Source organism: Musa acuminata, chromosome BXJ3-3, assembly GCF_036884655.1.
Source record: "Musa acuminata AAA Group cultivar baxijiao chromosome BXJ3-3, Cavendish_Baxijiao_AAA, whole genome shotgun sequence".
Lineage (NCBI taxonomy): Eukaryota > Viridiplantae > Streptophyta > Magnoliopsida > Zingiberales > Musaceae > Musa > Musa acuminata.
Genome location: NC_088351.1, coordinates 32,883,117 through 32,901,623, shown reverse-complemented (window position 1 = coordinate 32,901,623; position 18,507 = coordinate 32,883,117). Strand labels below are relative to the sequence as shown.

General features: G+C 43.0%; 3 protein-coding genes across 3 annotated transcripts; 1 reads left to right on the top strand and 2 right to left on the bottom strand.

Moving 5' to 3' along the window:
* Nucleotides 1-668: 668 nt before the first annotated feature.
* Nucleotides 669-2,788, top strand: LOC103974929 (amino acid permease 3). Its single transcript, XM_009389832.3, has 6 exons — nt 669-825; nt 938-1,171; nt 1,269-1,362; nt 1,444-1,658; nt 1,739-1,878; nt 1,951-2,788. Exons 1-6 carry the CDS (start codon nt 747-749, stop codon nt 2,602-2,604), a joined length of 1,416 nt encoding a protein of 471 aa, XP_009388107.2. The 5' UTR covers nt 669-746; the 3' UTR covers nt 2,605-2,788.
* A 5,992-nt stretch (nt 2,789-8,780) lies between these two features.
* LOC135632388 (cytochrome P450 71A1-like) lies at nt 8,781-11,062 on the bottom strand. Its single transcript, XM_065140926.1, has 2 exons — nt 9,959-11,062; nt 8,781-9,592 (listed from the first exon to the last, which is right to left on the bottom strand). The coding sequence occupies exons 1-2, from the start codon at nt 10,892-10,894 to the stop codon at nt 8,978-8,980; spliced, it is 1,551 nt and encodes a 516-aa protein (XP_064996998.1). The 5' UTR covers nt 10,895-11,062; the 3' UTR covers nt 8,781-8,977.
* Nucleotides 11,063-15,456: 4,394 nt separating this feature from the next.
* LOC135633570 (cytochrome P450 71A1-like) lies at nt 15,457-17,610 on the bottom strand. Its single transcript, XM_065143171.1, has 2 exons — nt 16,631-17,610; nt 15,457-16,268 (listed from the first exon to the last, which is right to left on the bottom strand). The coding sequence occupies exons 1-2, from the start codon at nt 17,564-17,566 to the stop codon at nt 15,654-15,656; spliced, it is 1,551 nt and encodes a 516-aa protein (XP_064999243.1). The 5' UTR covers nt 17,567-17,610; the 3' UTR covers nt 15,457-15,653.
* Between the last annotated feature and the right edge of the window lie 897 nt (nt 17,611-18,507).

Below are 18,507 nucleotides of genomic sequence, written 5' to 3'. Positions count from 1 at the left end.
GATTAACTCAAGAGGTTTTTTTTCCTGTTCCTGATGCAAACATTGAGGAAGATGGAACGAAGAACGTGTCTGGACACATGTTCTTATGTTCTTCAACTTTCAGCTGCTTGTTCAATGTACATGGTGAGAGACCAAAGTAACAACAAAAGCACCACTGCAGCCACTATTTTGATATACTTCATCAAGCATACAAGTCTCCTAAATATCAGAGAGAGAGAGAGAGAGAAAGAAACAGAGGTCTGACTTCCACCATTATCCTTCTCCATTAACCCTACTACTGAAACTAAATTTTATGTAGACTTTTTCCATTCACAGTTAGAATGATTTCCACTTGATGATGGAAACTCTCTGATCTCTGAGCTTGGCTAATCATGATCCAGACTTGCTTTACTGTTCTCATCTGTCTTCTCTATGACAATGAATGATCATTAATTTGGAATTCCAGTTTGCTCCCTTACTGCTTCCACTGTGTCACTCACCCCCATGGAAACTTCCTTTTGAGTTAATGCTCTCCAGTTTGTATGGGTGATAGTGGTGGAAACAGTGTGGCCTTCAATGGATGGTGAGCTATGAAATGATGGAAGCGTCAACCACAGCTGACCACTGCCTCCGCCAGAGTTCAACCTTTGGACCCTTGATTTGACTGTGCTAACTCTTTTCCTCTATATATAGCCCTCTCTCCTTCCTCTGGTAGCTGCAGCAGTCTTGAGCTTACAGTCTCTCTCGACGCCAACTGCAGTCTTCCTATGGAGGTCTCCTTGGAACTAGGCGCTCCACAGGGTGCTTCCAAATGCTTCGATGATGATGACCGCCTCAAGAGAACCGGTGAGGAGAAGAACAGTTTCTCTTGGATTAGATTCTCTGATGACCCTAATTCCACTTCCACTGTGCTCCAAATCCTCTGTTTCTCAAATTGTTGTCGGTTCGGATTCTGCAGGGACACTGTGGACGGCGAGCGCACACATTATAACAGCGGTGATCGGCTCCGGCGTGCTATCATTGGCTTGGGCAATAGGCCAGCTCGGGTGGGTCGCCGGCCCCATTGCGATGCTTCTGTTCTCCTTCGTCACGTACTACACATCTGCCCTCCTCGCCGACTGCTACCGATCTGGTGATCCCAACACCGGCAAGCGCAACTACACCTACGTGGATACCGTCCGAGCTAATCTCGGTATGTCCCGCCACTTCATCGAGCAAAACATCGAGCTTTGCACCAAAATCTTCACCTGCTAACTTGCGACTCTCGTGTTCTTGATTCTAACAAACAGATGGGTTCAAGGTCAAGCTCTGTGGCTATCTCCAGTACCTCAACATCGTCGGCGTCGCCATCGGATACACCATCGCTGCCTCCATTGGCATGGTGTAAGTAGAACCTGCTGTTGTTCTATTTTGCTATGTGGCGTTGAGAGAAAGAGCGTTGATGTTGGTTTGGTGTGGAAACAGGGCAATCGAAAGGTCCAACTGCTTCCACAAGAACGGAGATGACAGTCCCTGCCAGGTGAACAGCAACCCTTACATGATCATGTTCGGTGTGGCCGAGATCATCTTCTCCCAGATCCCCGACTTCGACCAGATATGGTGGCTCTCCATCGTCGCCGCTGTCATGTCCTTCACCTACTCTTCCATCGGCCTTTCTCTCGGCATCGTCCAAGTCATCAGTAAGCAGTTTCTTCGCCGTACCTTCTTGATGGATCCGCCAACTCAATTCGACTCCATTGCTTATTCTTCTCTTCTTCAGAGAATGGTGGTGTCAGAGGCAGTCTCACTGGAATCAGCATTGGCACCGTCAGCGAGATGGACAAGATCTGGCGCAGCCTACAAGCCTTCGGCGATATCGCATTCGCCTACTCCTACTCCATCATTCTGATCGAGATTCAGGTACTTCGGTCGTAGTCCATGCCTTCACGAAGTTTCAGAGTAAGGTGACTGACACAGTGCATGCATCTTCAGGATACAATAAGAGCGCCGCCACCGTCGGAGGCGAAGGTGATGAAGAGGGCGACCCTCATCAGCGTGGCGGTGACGACGGTCTTCTACATGCTGTGCGGATGCATGGGCTACGCCGCGTTCGGCGACATGGCCCCGGGCAACCTCCTCACCGGCTTCGGCTTCTACAATCCCTACTGGCTCCTCGACATCGCCAACGTCGCCATCGTCGTCCACCTCGTCGGCGCCTACCAGGTCTACTGCCAGCCGCTCTTCGCCTTCGTCGAGAAATGGGCTCTGGAGACGTGGCCCAGGTCGCAGTTCATCGGCAAGGAGATCCAGGTCCCGCTGCCGGCGCGGCGGTCGTACAAGCTCAACCTCTTCAGGCTAATATGGCGCACGACGTTCGTGGTGATATCCACCGTCGTGTCGATGCTCCTTCCCTTCTTCAACGATGTGGTGGGCTTGCTCGGGGCCATCGGGTTCTGGCCGCTGACGGTGTACTTCCCGGTGGAGATGTACATCGTGCAGAAGAAGGTGGCGAGGTGGAGCACGAGGTGGGTGTGCCTGCAGCTGCTGAGCTTGGCTTGCCTAGCCATCACCATAGCCTCGGCGGCCGGCTCTATAGCCGGGGTGGTGAGTGACCTCAAGGTCTACCGGCCCTTCAAGGCGAGCTAGGAAGACAAAGCTCACAGATCAGATGTAGCTGATAGTTGTTTATTCCCTGTGGTTGTTGCTGTGCTTCACTTATTTGTGATCCTCCAAGAAAAGCAGCTCAATTACTCGTTAGAAGATACCAAAAGCAAGCTGTGCGTGTACTCCATCTGGAATCCTCAATATAACTCAATTAATATTTGTTTCATGACTTATGTTTTCAGTTATTTAACAAAATATAAATATTGATCCGTGTTTGATGGACTAACGAGTCTATCAATTTCGTTTGGTCCAAATTATTGATCAAAAGAAGTTGATAATAATATACTTATCATATCCTTATCCTTATAAGTCAATCTTAATTTTACCTGCTTCCGATATAGGAGTAATCGGAAGTGTTATAATATATTTTTATTTATTTGTTTAAGATTATTTGTTCAAAAAAATCTTGGACTGATCTAAATTTGATCATTTAGATGCAATTAAATGATAAATAAATAAATAAATTTAAGATATCAAAAATGCTCCAATGCTTTCTAATATGATAAATATTTTAGATTGGTTAGAAATTGATACACAAATATCAGTCAAATTAATCTCTTATATTTGCATATGTCAGAGGGGAAGAATACTCTTCGAAATAATATTTTTTAAAGAATACTCTACATGCTAAATTATTCGAGCCTCTCGAGCATAATTCAAGATAAAAAACTTTCTTTTTGGATTCTCACATAAGACTTTTATTTAAACTACTTTGAGCATCAGAAAAATTATGTTAGAATATTTATAGTGCTACTTTGAGCATTCACTTCAAAGATCTGATTATGATAATGTCCCTTAAAAAGTGGATCGAATTGACTCAAATCCATGATATGGGTCAATGACTATGATCAATGATAACGATAGAAGCTTCTCAAGTATAGTTTGAGAAATAAAACTTTATTTTAGATTTTTAAGTAAAATATTTAAAAGCATCCAAATGACCAAGCTAAGTGCACTATTAATACTAACGTTTAGCTTAGCTCGAAGGAATTATCTTTAAAAAATATCCACCTTCTCAACTCAACTCTATGATATGGATCATAGTTTTATTTTGATACTAACACTAGAGATTCTCATGTGACTAAAAGATCAATTTGAGAGATTCTCGTGTGACAAAAAGGACAAAGAAAAGAAAAGAAAAGAATATATGTGATATTGTAGAGGTAAGACTTCATAGCACAGTGGTGTCTTGTCACCCAGTAGGAAATGTATATTGATATTAATCACTTTCTAATTCACTATGTTGTTTGACTTTGGTAACACACTAAAAGTTCTTTGTCATTTACATACCGATCAAAATTCCCTATAATTGATTGGATCAAGATAGAAACTAGTCTTTGTAATCATTTTGCCGGAAGTCGAGGATCCTGCGGACAATCCGACAATCTGAACCCGATTCATCTCTCTCTTTTTCTTTTCTTTGCCTCTGGTAGGATAAGGGAGTTGAATGATGACCCATGGTAACTGAGTAAACAAACTTAAGATGGTAAAGAGACTTAAATGAGGACCTCAGAATGCTCATGAAATGTGTGCCCTGAATGCTAAAGTTGACGGAAAGAATTAATGCGCGTTATCAAAGAGATAAGATTTCATAGAATAATGATGTCGCGCCACCCAATGATAGCGTCTTTTAATATCAACCAATCCAACTTTGACTCCGTCTGTAGAACTACTGACAAACTCATCTTTATCTCCCACGAATCATTGTTTTTCTGCCAACCAAATCATCCTTTTCCTGAGATGAACAGCTGTTTTTAGGTGCTTGCTGCCCAAACTACAAAATGTGGACTAATCAAAAAGCAAGAGAGGCTTCAGCTTTTTGGTCTTCTTCCTCAACAAGTGGGAGAAGTTTAAGGTGGCAGATTCAGATTCTCCACTTCACTCTACTCCGCACAAGTTGCTATCAGAATCCTCCAAAGAATCCCCTCCGACCCTCACTTTTTTACTTTCAACATTACGAGTCGGCCGCCGCCGGTGGCCACTGAGCCAACGTTTCCTTCTTCTGGGATGCTTCGTGTAACGTGGGAAGACGAGTCAAAAAGAGTCAGTAAAGAAGCAAGATGAGTGGGGGTGGCGACAAACTCACTCATGCAGCCGGCAGGTACAAGAATGGCTCAATTCAAAAGCCTGGCAATAATTTACATAAGAGAACATGTGACATCATTCATGTCTAATGAGAAGAAGAAGGTATTTCTGCTCACTGTGTTGTTTTGCCCAGTTATACTCCTGTATTCATGTTCTCTTTTATATGGGGTTTTGCTTGTTTTGCACTGCTGCTGCATGCCGAAGTAAAGATCTCTGCGTAGCTCTCCATATCCATCCTGCAAAAGTTTGGAAATAATATATGTTTTCCTTCAATTTTTAATGTTGCATTTATCAATATATCTTTAAATTAAAAAAATCATATATGTCTCTCCCATCAACATTTATCCAATAAACTCAAAGTAACAATTATTAATCAGTAAGTAATATATATATATATATATATATATATATATATATATATATATATATATATATATATATGTATATTAATGTCTGAGCTAGATCATATGTATGTTAATTTTAATAAGTTTAACTTAGCAGTATCTAATTTCTAATATGATATCATAAGAAAGTTATATAACTACTTCTTGGAATAGTATTTAATCCATCTTATTTTATTGAATGTGTTTGGCTAGTCTAACTAATAAAGATTTTATTATATCATCCTAAGATTTAAAAATAAATTCCATCTTCACTACTTATTTTTTTTAATAAAATAATAATAATAATACAATAGCAGTTAAATAAAATATTAATTTGGTTACATTCTTAAATACTCTTTATCATTTTCTTCAATAAATGCTATTCATCACTTTCATTAATTATTTGTTTTTTGTTTACTAGATTTAAATTTAGAAAGAAATGACTAATTTAAGAGAGATGTTTCATGATGCTGTGAAGGATACCATCAACTGAAAATTTAACTTCATTGATGATGATTAATTACAATGACATAAGTCTCGAGTTTTGCAAAAATATATATGCTCTACTTAAAGTTGTGATAAACATAAAATTCATACATGAAGCATTTGGAACAATCTTACGAGGAGACCCACTAAAGATGATCGTCCATCTCAAGAATTATATTAATAATCACAAGATAAAGTAAAAAAGCTAGTGAATAGCTCAAGAAATCTTTAATAATTTCACAATTTAGATGTCATGGATGGGAGACTTCATTGGCAGTACAGTGCACTTGCTTTTACATAATATAATTTTTTAGAATGTGATGCACTCGACTAACCAAGTGTTCACGTTTTCTTACATATATATATATACATATATATATATATATATATATATATGTATATGTACATATGTATATGTACATATATACATATACATATACATATATACATATACATGTACATATAAATATACATATACATATATATATACATATACACATATATATTTGTATATATATATATATATGCATCGCACGTGCTCAACGGACCGAACAAGGCATTTGAAGATTCAAGTCGGCGACTTCCCGCCCTCAAACGTCTCGAAACCAACCCGAGAGCTTGAGGGACCGAGAAGAGTCGGAGGAGCCACAAGCCGTGGGAAGACAGAATCGACGTCTACGACTGCGTTCTCCTTCCTCTCCTCATTCGTTTCTCCTCTTCTTCTCGGGATTCTCAAACCCTCACCTCCCCGCCTCCCCTGCGGCCTTTCTCCCACTTACCTCCCCCTCCTACTAAAACCCTCACTCTCCCCTCCGACCCGTCGAGGAGTCTCCTCCCTTGCACATCCCCGGCCTTGCCGGCTTCGTGCAGGGGTTAGACCACCGATACTGCCCTTTCTTTCGCGATCGGTGCACGGATGATGGCGGACTAAATCTCGACGACGACGATGGGGATTTCAAGCTCATTCCGTGGCTGTGCGCGTTAGGGTTTCAGGGTATGCCTCTGCCTCCCGACTATCATCTGCGTGGCTTCGGTTAGGGGAAAATTGCAATCGGGTCTACCCGATTGGTTCTTGGACAGCTGCAGGTTGTTGTCTTGCAGACCTGCCTAGAGATTTGATTTGATCTCCATGGTGTTGATTGGCTTGGTGGATTGATCATCGGGTGGTAGGGATCGTCAAATCCTGCTCCCCAAATGATCTGGGACACCCTATGTTTCTAACACTGAACTTACAGACGGATCTTTGGATGAAAGTTGTGTCATCATTCTTATGCAGAAACCCTACTTTGATTGAGAAGGAACCCCTTTTTAGTATCCGACAGGCATTAGTAGAGGCTTTGTGGAGTCCTCTCGGATTACAATCTCAGTGGCAGTAATCTCTTGGCTTCGTCCTCATTCTCAAGCAGGTTGCAAATACTCATCAGAATCTGTCTTTGAAGTGCCATTTTAATTCTTTTGCTTTCTGCCTAAGTCCAATTTGATTGAGACAGTGAATTCTCTGCTGTTTCTTCTTGAATTCATACTTTCATATGCTTAGAAATAAAACGACTTCAGGTGGCTGCTTCTTGTCCAGCTAAAAGAATGTGGTGAAGGTGCGCTATGCAGATGAAAAATCCATGGGCTGATAATTACATCGGTAATCAAATGCCTTTTGCTATTGTCTTTATTGTCATCTACCATTACCTGCCTCAATAAATGTCCTTGTGATATGTAAAATGCAATTTCTCTTTACGAAGACAGATCTTTTCTTGTGACTAGAAAATTGATCTGGCTTTTGATGTTTCTATAATTTCAGGTAAATTGTCGCTGTTACATCATTTCTCTTGCAGTTCAGTTCCTATTTGAATTGACCTATCACACTCCATTGTATATATTGTTGGTCCCTATCAACAAAACTTGGCATTTTACTGCTGAAATTTCTTTTATCGATATACCTCCTGGTAACCAAAGATAAATATCGGAGGGTTAGAATAGAGTACAGGTAAAAGAAATCAAATTTAGGAGCATGAAAAGTCTTTTACATTAGGCCTTGATCTTCTTGAGAATTCTGAGAATAAATAAAAATGGTATTCCAGACAAATAAGTAGATTTACCACTGGATAAGATAGCTGGATAATGTTCGGAAGACTATGTTTAACATCAGATGCCTGGAAGTTAGATATCAACAATTGCAAAGAAAATATTTGAAATGTCATATGATACAATGAGGTATGTTGATGCCAAGATGGACCACTAATAAAGAGGCTTTTTGGTGAGACAAAACTGAAAGAATTGTCCAAAAGTTTTGGAATATTGTTTGAAAAGTCCAATTGGATGTGTCTGTCTTACATCTTAGATGACAAATGAAAAAAGAGAATTTAATGGCTAACTATATGCTATATATCAAGAATGGAAGTGCAAAAGGACTGAGTGACATTCATTGTCATTAATATATAATAACTATATTGGCTGGTGAAGAAACGAGTAAAGACATTCCTGACACAATTGAAACAAAGTTTGTGCACCAGAGGCTTGCTTATACACTTTGGGCACTACTGGTAAAGTCACATTATTTTTTTACCCCTAACATTGACTTATTGAATATTTTATTAAAAAAAGGCAAAAAAGAGACTCACATTTGAAATATTGAAGGGAATGACATTAGAGATATGTTAACAGACATATCATAAACAATGACAAATAGTGGATCGCTGAATCATCACGATGACTGTATGACGTAAAAATGTTGCATTTGATGAATAAAAAATGTGCTGCTTTGAGTAAGCTATGGATTTTTGTGCTTTGTTGTATTGTTGTTTATTTATGCAATGAAATTAATTCAGAGAAAATTCTCCGTTTTGCTTAACGAAGAGATAGGCGCAATGTTGATGAGGGAAAAAGAGCTTTATATATGCTTTTAGCTGATTGTTCTTTGGATGCTAATGCGTGCTAATCTAAAAGATGTGATGTGTGAGAACATTTGCGCTCTTGAGAGGAGATTATAATATACTTTTGTGGATTCTTGTTTTTTATGCTCAAGGTTCATATTGGGCCTCATTTATTTGTGCTTCCGAGGCAGACAGGGGGCCTCGGGACAATCGGAAAGGTGGATACAATTATTTTGGCATCACAGCTCGAAGAACATCCGAAGGTGCTATATAGTGTTATAATTCGAGATAGACAGGTGCTATACAGCGTTCCTCATGCATCATCCAGATCACAGCATACACACAACAGTGTATTATTGCAGCACCAACATTAGAATGCCGAAAGGTCGATACAAGTGTTTAAGCATCACAGTTTGAGGAACATTGTGGTATCGTTCGATGGGCTTATGATAATGCTCACGTTCGGAGTTCATATGCATCATTTACGTCATAGCATGCAAACAACAAGTTATTACTATTTACTAGTTTCCTTTTCTAAGCACCCCATGGTTTGGCAACAAGAAGAAGCCGCCCTTGTCGTTGTGTTATGATTCCAGGGGCCTCGTTCATTTGCAGCTCCTCCCTCGTCAATCCACCAGGCAGCTCCCAGTCGAAGCGGCTCACCAGGTTCGCCAGCGCCAGCTCCAGAGCAGCGACGGCGAAGTTTTGCCCAGGGCAAATCCTTCGGCCTGCTCCGAACGGCACGTACCGGACATCGTTGCCCGTGAAGTCCAATGCGCCGTCCGCGAACCTCTCCGGCCAGAACTCCTCCGGCGACTCCCAGCTCCGCGGGTCTCTGCCCATCGCCCACGCGTTCACGAAGGCGCGCGCCTTCTTGGGGATGCTGAACCCTTGTATGCTGCAGTCTTCCAACAGCTCGCGCGGGAGCAGCAACGGGGCCGGAGGGTGCAGCCGGAGGACCTCCTTCACGACTGCTTTCAGATACGCCATCTGGCTCACCTCCGCCTCTCTGACCAATCCCTCCCCGCTGCCTCTTCCTCTTCTCACTTCGTCTTGTAATTTCCGTATCGCTCGGGGACTCCGGATGAGCTCCGCCATGGCCCATTCCAAGGTTACGTACGATGTGTCGGTACCGGCGACGAACATGTCCTGCACAAGTTGGTTTACGGTAGCGGGTGTGAACTTTGGATCGGCGGAAATAGTCGTAAGCCATCGGCGTTCGACAGTGCCACAATGGGACAAAATATCATCGATTGTTTTGTCGCCCCTTAGAGAGGAGGAACGGTCAGCGTTCATGTCGTCGCTCGATTTCAGAGATGGCGGGTCGCCAAGAGACAGGTGTCAGGGATGAGGCGGTTTGACGTCTAGGCCTAGCAATTTGATTGGATACGCCACGAAAGCGGATCGAATTAGTCGATCCGCGGTTGGGAAGGTTAGTCATTTCGATTTTGACCAACCGATTCGAAGAGCAGCCAGGACCATGAGAGAGAGAGAGAGAGAGAGAGAGAGACGTACCACCAGAAGTGCCTTGATATGTTCGGTTGTGAGGACGAAGTCCATCGCTGCATCTTTCTGCAGAGAGAGCAGAACATCCACGAAATCCTTCTCCTCACCGTCGTTTTCCTCCCCACCATGCTGCGCCGACCGAACTGCATGTTCCTTAATCACCTCATCTAGCAACTTATCCCACCTCGCCTTGTTCTTGTTGCATCTGGCCACACTACCGAAGAACATATCCAGCCACCCTAGCCACGGGAAGTAGTCACCCACGTAGATCTTGGATAGAAGCACCGAATTCTCGCCGACCAGCTCGGAGAACAGGCGATTCCTCCCTTCTTCTCCCGTGAACTTCCCTGAAACAACTCGACAGAGTACATCGTTGGCGAAAGAGTACAAGACCTCGGATAAGTCGATGACGTTCGCCGAAGCCGAAGCCTGGGACGAGATCTTTCCCATCATGGATTCCACCTCCTCCTCCCTCATTAGCCGGTACGACTGCACCCTCTTGGGGCTCAGCAGGTGGACGGAGCAGATCTTTCGGAGCTGCTTCCAGTAGTCGCCGTAGGGCGCGAAGCCCAAGTCCTTGCAACCGTACAAGAGGATTCGGGCCGGCTTGAGACCTGGCCGGCTGGCGCAGGCGTGGTCCTGGTTGCGCAGCACCTCCCGGGCGGCGTCCGGCGAGGAGACCACGAGCGCCGGCACCTGGCCCAGGCGAAGTAGCATGAGCGGGCCGTGTTGCTGCGACAGGGCATGGAGGGAGCGGTGCGGTAGTGGGCCCAGCTGGTGGAGGTTGCCGATGAGGGGAAGCCCCGGCGGGCACGGGGGATGCCCACGGGAGTTCCTCTTGACCTGCAGCAGAAGCAGCAGCAAAGAGAGTGGCACGAGTATGATGAAGAGGGTGGTGAGTAGAGATGGGTCGAGCGGCGCCGTCGGCAGGGTGGAAGACATCATCGCCTGTGGCTGCTCGTCTTCTCTCGTGCATATCGGAAATGAAAAAGACCAATTGAAGCACGCAAGTATTGCACAGGAGAATAAGTGAAACGGTGTTATGTAAAACCCTATTGTTAAGGGTCCATTTTTTGCTATTGTTAAGAGTATATTTTGATTGTTCGAACAGAAAGCTACTTAGAACCAATATGCTTCTTCTTTTTTTATAGTTTATTTTAAGGTGGGAATTTATGGAGTTAGACATCTAAAGCCTACAAAAACTAAGTGGGCCCATTCCAGATAATGCCCTCAGATAATAAAGTTTTGAATGGTCATGCTTTCGTTGTTCGATATATCTTGGGGGTACTTGCGTAACCCCTTTTATAGTGACCATATGAGAGAAGGGTGTTATAAAGTCTGTTCAATAAATAAGATGTGAAAATTGATCACAACCAACCATCCTTGCTGATCCCGAGCCATTCGATTGGAACTGCCATCACCGACTGTTATGCCTATTTACCATGTTGTTTATGTGATATTAGCTCGGCCATGTGTCAGCTAGTGGCTTGGTCGTATGGAGAGGACCCTTGTTGAACACAAAGTGAATGATAGCATAGAGTGTTGATGAATCAACCACGTCACCTTTATCGAGAAGCTCTAAAATAGTTGGTCGGGAAGTACGGTTCTTGTTAGTGTAAGAGATGATAAAATATCAAACTCAGACTATCCAACTTAGTTTTCTTGGGCTATCTGACTCGAACTATTGGGCTCGATATGCTCGACTTGGCATGCAAACTCAATAGTATTAGTGTGTCATATCTACTTGATTGGGTATGATGACCCGGAGATGATATAGTCAGGTGTGGTGGTTCGATATGATAGTATGATCGGGTGTGGTGACACGATTGTAGTGCATGATAGACCGATGAGGCCACAAGATCGGGAGCAATGACACTCAAAGGGCCAATGAAACTAGGTGTGATGGTGAACGAAAGGCCAAGAGGTCGAGTGCAATGGCATGCCAAAGGCCAATGAAGATGGGCACGATGGTGCACGAAGGGCTCAAAGGTTGGGTATAGTGGTGCACAAAGGGCTAGTGAAGTTGGGTGCTGTTATGCATAAAGGGTCAGGAGGTTGGGTGCAGTGGTGCGCAATGGGCAAGAAGACTAAATAGAACGGTACACAAAGGGCCAATGAAACTAGGCGTAATGGTGCATGAAGAGCCAATAAGTCGAATACAATGATGAATAAAATGCTAGGAGGTCGATTGCAATCATGCAAAGAGCCAATGAAAGCAAATGGAATGGTGCACGAAGGGTTAAGAAGCCAAGTGTAGTGGTACATAAAGGGCCATGAGGCCGAGTGCAACTGTGTACAAAAGAGGCAGTGAAACTGGGTAGGTGTAGTGGCATACAAAAGGCTAGTAAAGTCAAATGCGATGGCATAGAGAGCTAGTGCGATTGGCACGCGATGACGCTGAGGACCTATTATGGGCATGTGCCAAGCATGTCTCTTCTTTGGTGGGTGGGAGAATTCGAGTGAATCTAGATGTGATTAGACAATTAATCATGCGCCATATCATTCTACAATGAAGGGGGACATGGTGCAATTACCAGTTGCCACATAGCCACTATATTGATTGTGATAGATTTGATATGATCTCCTTGATGATCCGAATGACAATTGCATTGTCAGGATTGTACTATGTGTTTCGAGGGTGCTAAATGATGCTATGTGCCCTACTTTCTTTAAGGAGATTGGGAGCCGAATGGGCGATTGGAAAGAGGAAACGCCACATTGGTCCCTATAAATAATAGTTCACTGTCACAGTTACTCCTCATTTAAGCTTGCAACTTGAATCCTTATGAATAATATACTTAAAGCCACACTGCAAAAGGTTTATGATGTCGAGCCCCATCTCTTAACACTTTTGATTCAAGTAAGTCATCAATCTCGTCATCACTTTTGGTGTTGGTAGTGAGACTTTTAGTCACAAAGGTGTCACACCCTCAATATGATATCTGAGATGTGAGCATATCTTAAATCAAGAAAAAATTTTAATTTCTCATATATCCACACCCAAGATTTATAACATAAAATTTGAGAATACTATATGCATTCAATTCTTATTTACACACTATAAAACTATGTAATTTTTAATCATATAGCACATCACTTGATAACTCCATAAAACCTAATGCAAAATCAAAATAATTAACAACCAAATATAGACTTACAAGATCTAATGAAGATATTATAGTTATAAAAATTAATCATTGAGCATAAGTTCACATCAATATAAAGACTTCAATGTAACATTCCAAACTTTAACACGAGAGATCCTTTAACCTTTACAACAATGCACACCAACTCATAGACAACGTTACAAGCAAAGTGTTCCTTACAATAATATCTTGTTAAACTACTAAAAATATATCACAATCTTCCAACATTTCACTTTCTAGCCCAAAACTAATATGAGTGCGAGTGATAAATTAACATAAAAATTTATATAGCAATATAAGCTACAAAAGTAAGTGACTATTATATCCATGGCATATATAAAGCAAATCATATGACATAAGCATTAAGGTATAAATTATGGATTCAAGAGTTATACTTAACATTTCATATGATTCATACTTAACAAGAAGTGCTCAAGAGGCATATTAAGAAAAAAAGGCATGAGCTCAAGAGGCATGTATGACATTTCATTTAATTCATTAATATCAAAGAAACATATAGCAACATAAGAGCAAATCAAAATCATAATGCTAGGCATAAGCTAAAAAATAAATTCATATTTGATATGTCATTCGATTCATTAATAGCAGTGGAGCAAAGAGCGAGTATATCAAGAATAAATGCTATTCATTAGCTCAAGAGTAAATTTAAATTTGATTCCTTTTATTCATTCATAACAATGGAGTAAAGTGCATATAGGAGCATATCAAGAAATAATACAAAATATGAGCTTCAGTATCATATTTAATATTTTATTTATTTTATTTATATTCAAGGAGTATATAAGAACACATAAGTATTTACTTTGAAAAATATGTGAAGAGATATAGAGGATGAAGTGGGATTTAATATAATATGATCCATCTAATTCTCGATGACCATTAACATTAGTTGGTTTAAGCTCGCGTTTGCAAGCCCTATTCTGGTACAAGCGGAGTCTGTGAGTCGCTGTTGTTGCATGTCGCCCATCATCGATTTCGGGTACACTTCCACCATCTCCTCCTCGTCCTCCACCGCTTCCTCTTCTTTCTTCCTCTTCCTCCTCCATCTTCATCTTCCTCATTCTTCCTCCGTTGCCTCTTCTTCTTTCCCCCCTCTTCCTTGTCCTTTTCTTTCTTCCTCTTCCTCCTTCCTCCTTCATCCTCTTCCTCCACCATATGTTCCTGTTCAAGTCTTTGACATATACCGATGTACCATATCAGTACATTAGAACTGGCATGAATGGTCAGTACGAGATGAAAATCGATGATTACCATAACAGCTTCCAATGGTAGAAACAAAATAGCCTTAGAGACCTGGTTTTAGATGATTTTGCAGTCTATAACTATACGTAAAGATTAGGCATCAGAGCATTAGTGAAACCAAAAATTATCAAATGGATTCACACAGTTTATGTTCCGCAACTCAAATTGTCAGAATAAGAAAGACCAGGGTAAAATAATACATTCAACACTGAAAGAATTGTCCAAAAGTTTTGGAATTTTGTTTGAAAAGTCCTATCGGATATCTCTGTCTTACATCTTAGATGAGGAATGAAAAAAGAGAATTTAATGGCTAACTATATGCTATATATTAAGAATGGAAGTGCAAAAGGACTGAGTGACAGTCATAGTCATTAATATATAATTACTATATTGGTTGGTGAAGAAACGAGTAAAGGCATTCCTGACACAATTGAAACAAAGTTTGTGCACCAGAGGCTTGCGTCTACACTTTGGGCACTACTGGTAAAGTCACATTATTTTTTTACCCTTAACATTGACTAATTTAATATTTTATTAAAAAAGGCAAAAAAGAGACTCACATTTGAAATATTGAAGGGAATGACATTAGGGATATGTTAACAGACATATCATAAACAATGACAAATAGCGGATCGCTGAATCATCACGATGACTATATGACGTAAAAATGTTGCATTTGATGAATAAAAAATGTGCTGCTTTGAGTATGCTATTGATTTTTGTGCTTTGTTGTATTGGTGTTTATTTATTCAATGAAATTAATTCAGAGAAAATTCTCCGTTTTGCTTAAAGAAGAGATAGGCTCAATGTTGATGAGGCAAAAAGAGCTTTATATATGCTTTTTGCTGATTGTTCTTTGGATGCTAATGCGTGCTAATCTAAAAGATGTGATGTGTGAGAACATTTGCCCTATTGAGAGGAGATTATAATATACTTTTGTGGATTGTTGTTTTATATGCTCAAAGTTCATATTGGGCCTCATTTATTTGTGCTTCCGAGGTAGACAGGCAACATCCGAAGGTAGGTGCTATATAGTGTTATAATTCGAGATAGACAGGTGCTATACAGCGTTCCACATGCATCATGCAGATCATAGCGTACACACAACAGTGTATTATTGAAGCACCAACATTAGAATGCCGAAAGGTCGATACAAGTGTTTAAGCATCACAGTTTGAGGAACATTGTGGTATCGTTCGATGGGGTTATGATAATGCTCACGTTCAGAGTTCATATGCATCGTTTACGTCATAGCATGCACACAACAAGTTATTACTATTTACTAGTTTCCTTTTCTAAGCACCCCATGGTTTGGCAACAAGAAGAAGCCGCCCTTGTCGTTGTGTTATGATTCCAGGGGCCTCGTTCATTTGCAGCTCCTCCCTCGTCAATCCACCAGGCAGCTCCCAGTCGAAGCGGCTCACCAGGTTCGCCAGCGCCAGCTCCAGAGCAGCGACGGCGAAGTTTTGCCCGGGGCAAATCCTTCGGCCTGCTCCGAACGGCACGTACCGGACATCGTTGCCCGTGAAGTCCAATGCGCCGTCCGCGAACCTCTCCGGCCGGAACTCCTCCGGCGACTCCCAGCTCCGCGGGTCTCTGCCCATCGCCCACGCGTTCACGAAGACGCGCGCCTTCTTGGGGATGCTGAACCCTTGTATGCTGCAGTCCTCCAACAGCTCGCGCGGGATCAGCAACGGGGCCGGAGGGTGCAGCCGGAGGACCTCCTTCACGACTGCTTTCAGATACGCCATATGGCTCACCTCCGCCTCTCTGACCAATCCATCCCCGCTGTCTCTTCCTCTTCTCACTTCGTCTTGTAATTTCCGCATCGCTCGGGAACTCCGGATGAGCTCCGCCATGGCCCATTCCAAGGTTATGTACGATGTGTCGGTACCGGCGGCGAACATGTCCTGCACAAGTTGGTTTACGGTAGCGGGGGTGAACTTTGGATCAGCGGAAATAGTCGTAAGGCATCGGCGTTCGACAGTGCCACAATGGGACAAAATATCATCGGTTGTTTTGTAGCCCCTGAGAAAGGAGGAACGGTCAGCGTACATGTCGTCGCTCGATTTCAGAGATGGCGGGTCGCGAAGAGGCAGGTGTCAGGGATGAGGCGGTTTGACGTCTAGGCCTAGCAATTTGATTGGATACGCCACGAAAGCGGATCGAATTAGTCGATCCGCGGTTGGGAAGGTTAGTCATTTCGATTTTGACCAACCGATTCGAAGCGCAGCCAGGACCATGAGAGAAAGAGAGAGAGAGAGAGGCGTACCACCAGAAGTGCCTTGATATGTTCGGTTGTGAGGACGAAGTCCATCGCTGCATCTTTCTGCAGAGAGAGCAGAACATCCACGAAATCCTTCTCCTCACCGTCGTTTTCCTCCCCACCATGCTGCGCCGACCGAACTGCATGTTCCTTAATCACCTCATCTAGCAACTTATCCCACCTCGCGTTGTTCTTGTTGCATCTGGCCACACTACCGAAGAACATATCCAGCCACCCTAGCCACGGGAAGTAGTCACCCACGTAGATCTTGGATAGAAGCACCGAATTCTCGCCGACCAGCTCGGAGAACAGGCGATTCCTCCCTTCTTCTCCCGTGAACTTCCCTGAAACAACTCGACAGAGTACATCGTTGGCGAAAGAGTACAAGACCTCGGATAAGTCGATGACGTTCGCCGAAGCCGAAGAATGGGACGAGATCTTTCCCATCATGGATTCCACCTCCTCCTCCCTCATTAGCCGGTACGACTGCACCCTCTTGGGGCTCAGCAGGTGGACGGAGCAGATCTTTCGGAGCTGCTTCCAGTAGTCGCCGTAGGGCGCGAAGGCCAAGTCCTTGCACCCGTAGAAGAGGATTCGGGCCGGCTTGAGAGCTGGCCGGCTGGCGCAGGCGTGGTCCTGGTTGCGCAGCACCTCCAGGGCGGCGTCCGGCGAGGAGACCACGAGCGCCGGCACCTGGCCCAGGCGAAGTAGCATGAGCGGGCCGTGTTGCTGCGACAGGGCATGGAGGGAGCGGTGCGGTAGTGGGCCCAGCTGGTGGAGGTTGCCGATGAGGGGAAGCCGCGGCGGGCACGGGGGATGCCCACGGGAGTTCCTCTTGACCTGCAGCAGAAGCAGCAGCAAAGAGAGAGGCACGAGTACGATGAAGAGGGTGGTGAGTAGAGATGGGTCGAGCGGCGCCGTCGGCAGGGTGGAAGACAACATCGCCTGTGGCTGCTCGTCTTCTCTCGTGCATATCGGAAATGAAAGAGACCAATTGGAAGCACTCAAGTATTGCTTCCAAAAAAAATTTACCACACAGGAGAACAAGTGAAACGGTGTTATGTAAAACCCTATTGTTAAGGGTCCATTTTTTGCTATTGTTAAGAGTATATTTTGATTGTTCGAACAGAAAGCTACTTAGAACCAATATGCTTCTTTTTTTATAGTTTATTTTCAGGTGGGAATTTATGGAGTTAGACATCTAAAGCCTACAAAAACTAAGTGGGCCCATTCTAGATTATGCCCTCAGATACTAAAGTTTTGAATGGTCATGCTTTCGTTGTTCAATATATCTTGCGTAACTCTATGCTACAAAACTATGAGAGATGGGTGTTATATAGTCTGTTCAATAAATAAGATGTGAAAATTGATCACAACCAACCATCCTTGCTGATCCCGAGCCATTCGATTGGTACTGCCATCACGGACTGTTATGCCTATTTACCATGTTGTTTATGTGATATTAGCTCGGCCATGTGTCAGCTAGTGGCTTGGACGTATGGAGAGGATCCTTGTTGAACACAAAGTGACAATGATAGCATAGAGCGGTGATGAATCAACCACGTCACCTTTGTCGAGAAGCTCTAAAACAGTTGGTGGGGAAGTACGGTTCAATTAATGCATGTTGTTAGTGTAAGAGATGATAAATATAAGGATTTGACATGAAAAGAAGATTCAAAACAAACGGCACCCTTAATGGTCGAGATCATCGAAAATGAGGGTTCGGTAAAGGAGCATTTAAGGCTATCGGAATCATTTAAGGCTATCGGAATCGATTCATTAACATCAGGGGGATTTAGATCATTAGAGGTTATCTGAGTCGGACAACTTTCCTTGAGACATACTAGTCACCCCTCCTCATGCTAATGTGTAATAGTAGATTT

Coding starts and splice junctions, on each gene's coding strand:
- LOC103974929 (XM_009389832.3), top strand. CDS start 747: ATGGAGGTCTCCTTGGAACTAGGCGCTCCACAGGGTGCTTCCAAATGC. Junction 826..937: donor TGACCGCCTCAAGAGAACCG/GTGAGGAGAAGA, acceptor CGGATTCTGCAG/GGACACTGTGGACGGCGAGC. Junction 1,879..1,950: donor TCATTCTGATCGAGATTCAG/GTACTTCGGTCG, acceptor ATGCATCTTCAG/GATACAATAAGAGCGCCGCC.
- LOC135632388 (XM_065140926.1), bottom strand. CDS start 10,894: ATGATGTCTTCCACCCTGCCGACGGCGCCGCTCGACCCATCTCTACTC. Junction 9,593..9,958: donor ATATCAAGGCACTTCTGGTG/GTACGTCTCTCT, acceptor CAACTTGTGCAG/GACATGTTCGTCGCCGGTAC.
- LOC135633570 (XM_065143171.1), bottom strand. CDS start 17,566: ATGTTGTCTTCCACCCTGCCGACGGCGCCGCTCGACCCATCTCTACTC. Junction 16,269..16,630: donor ATATCAAGGCACTTCTGGTG/GTACGCCTCTCT, acceptor CAACTTGTGCAG/GACATGTTCGCCGCCGGTAC.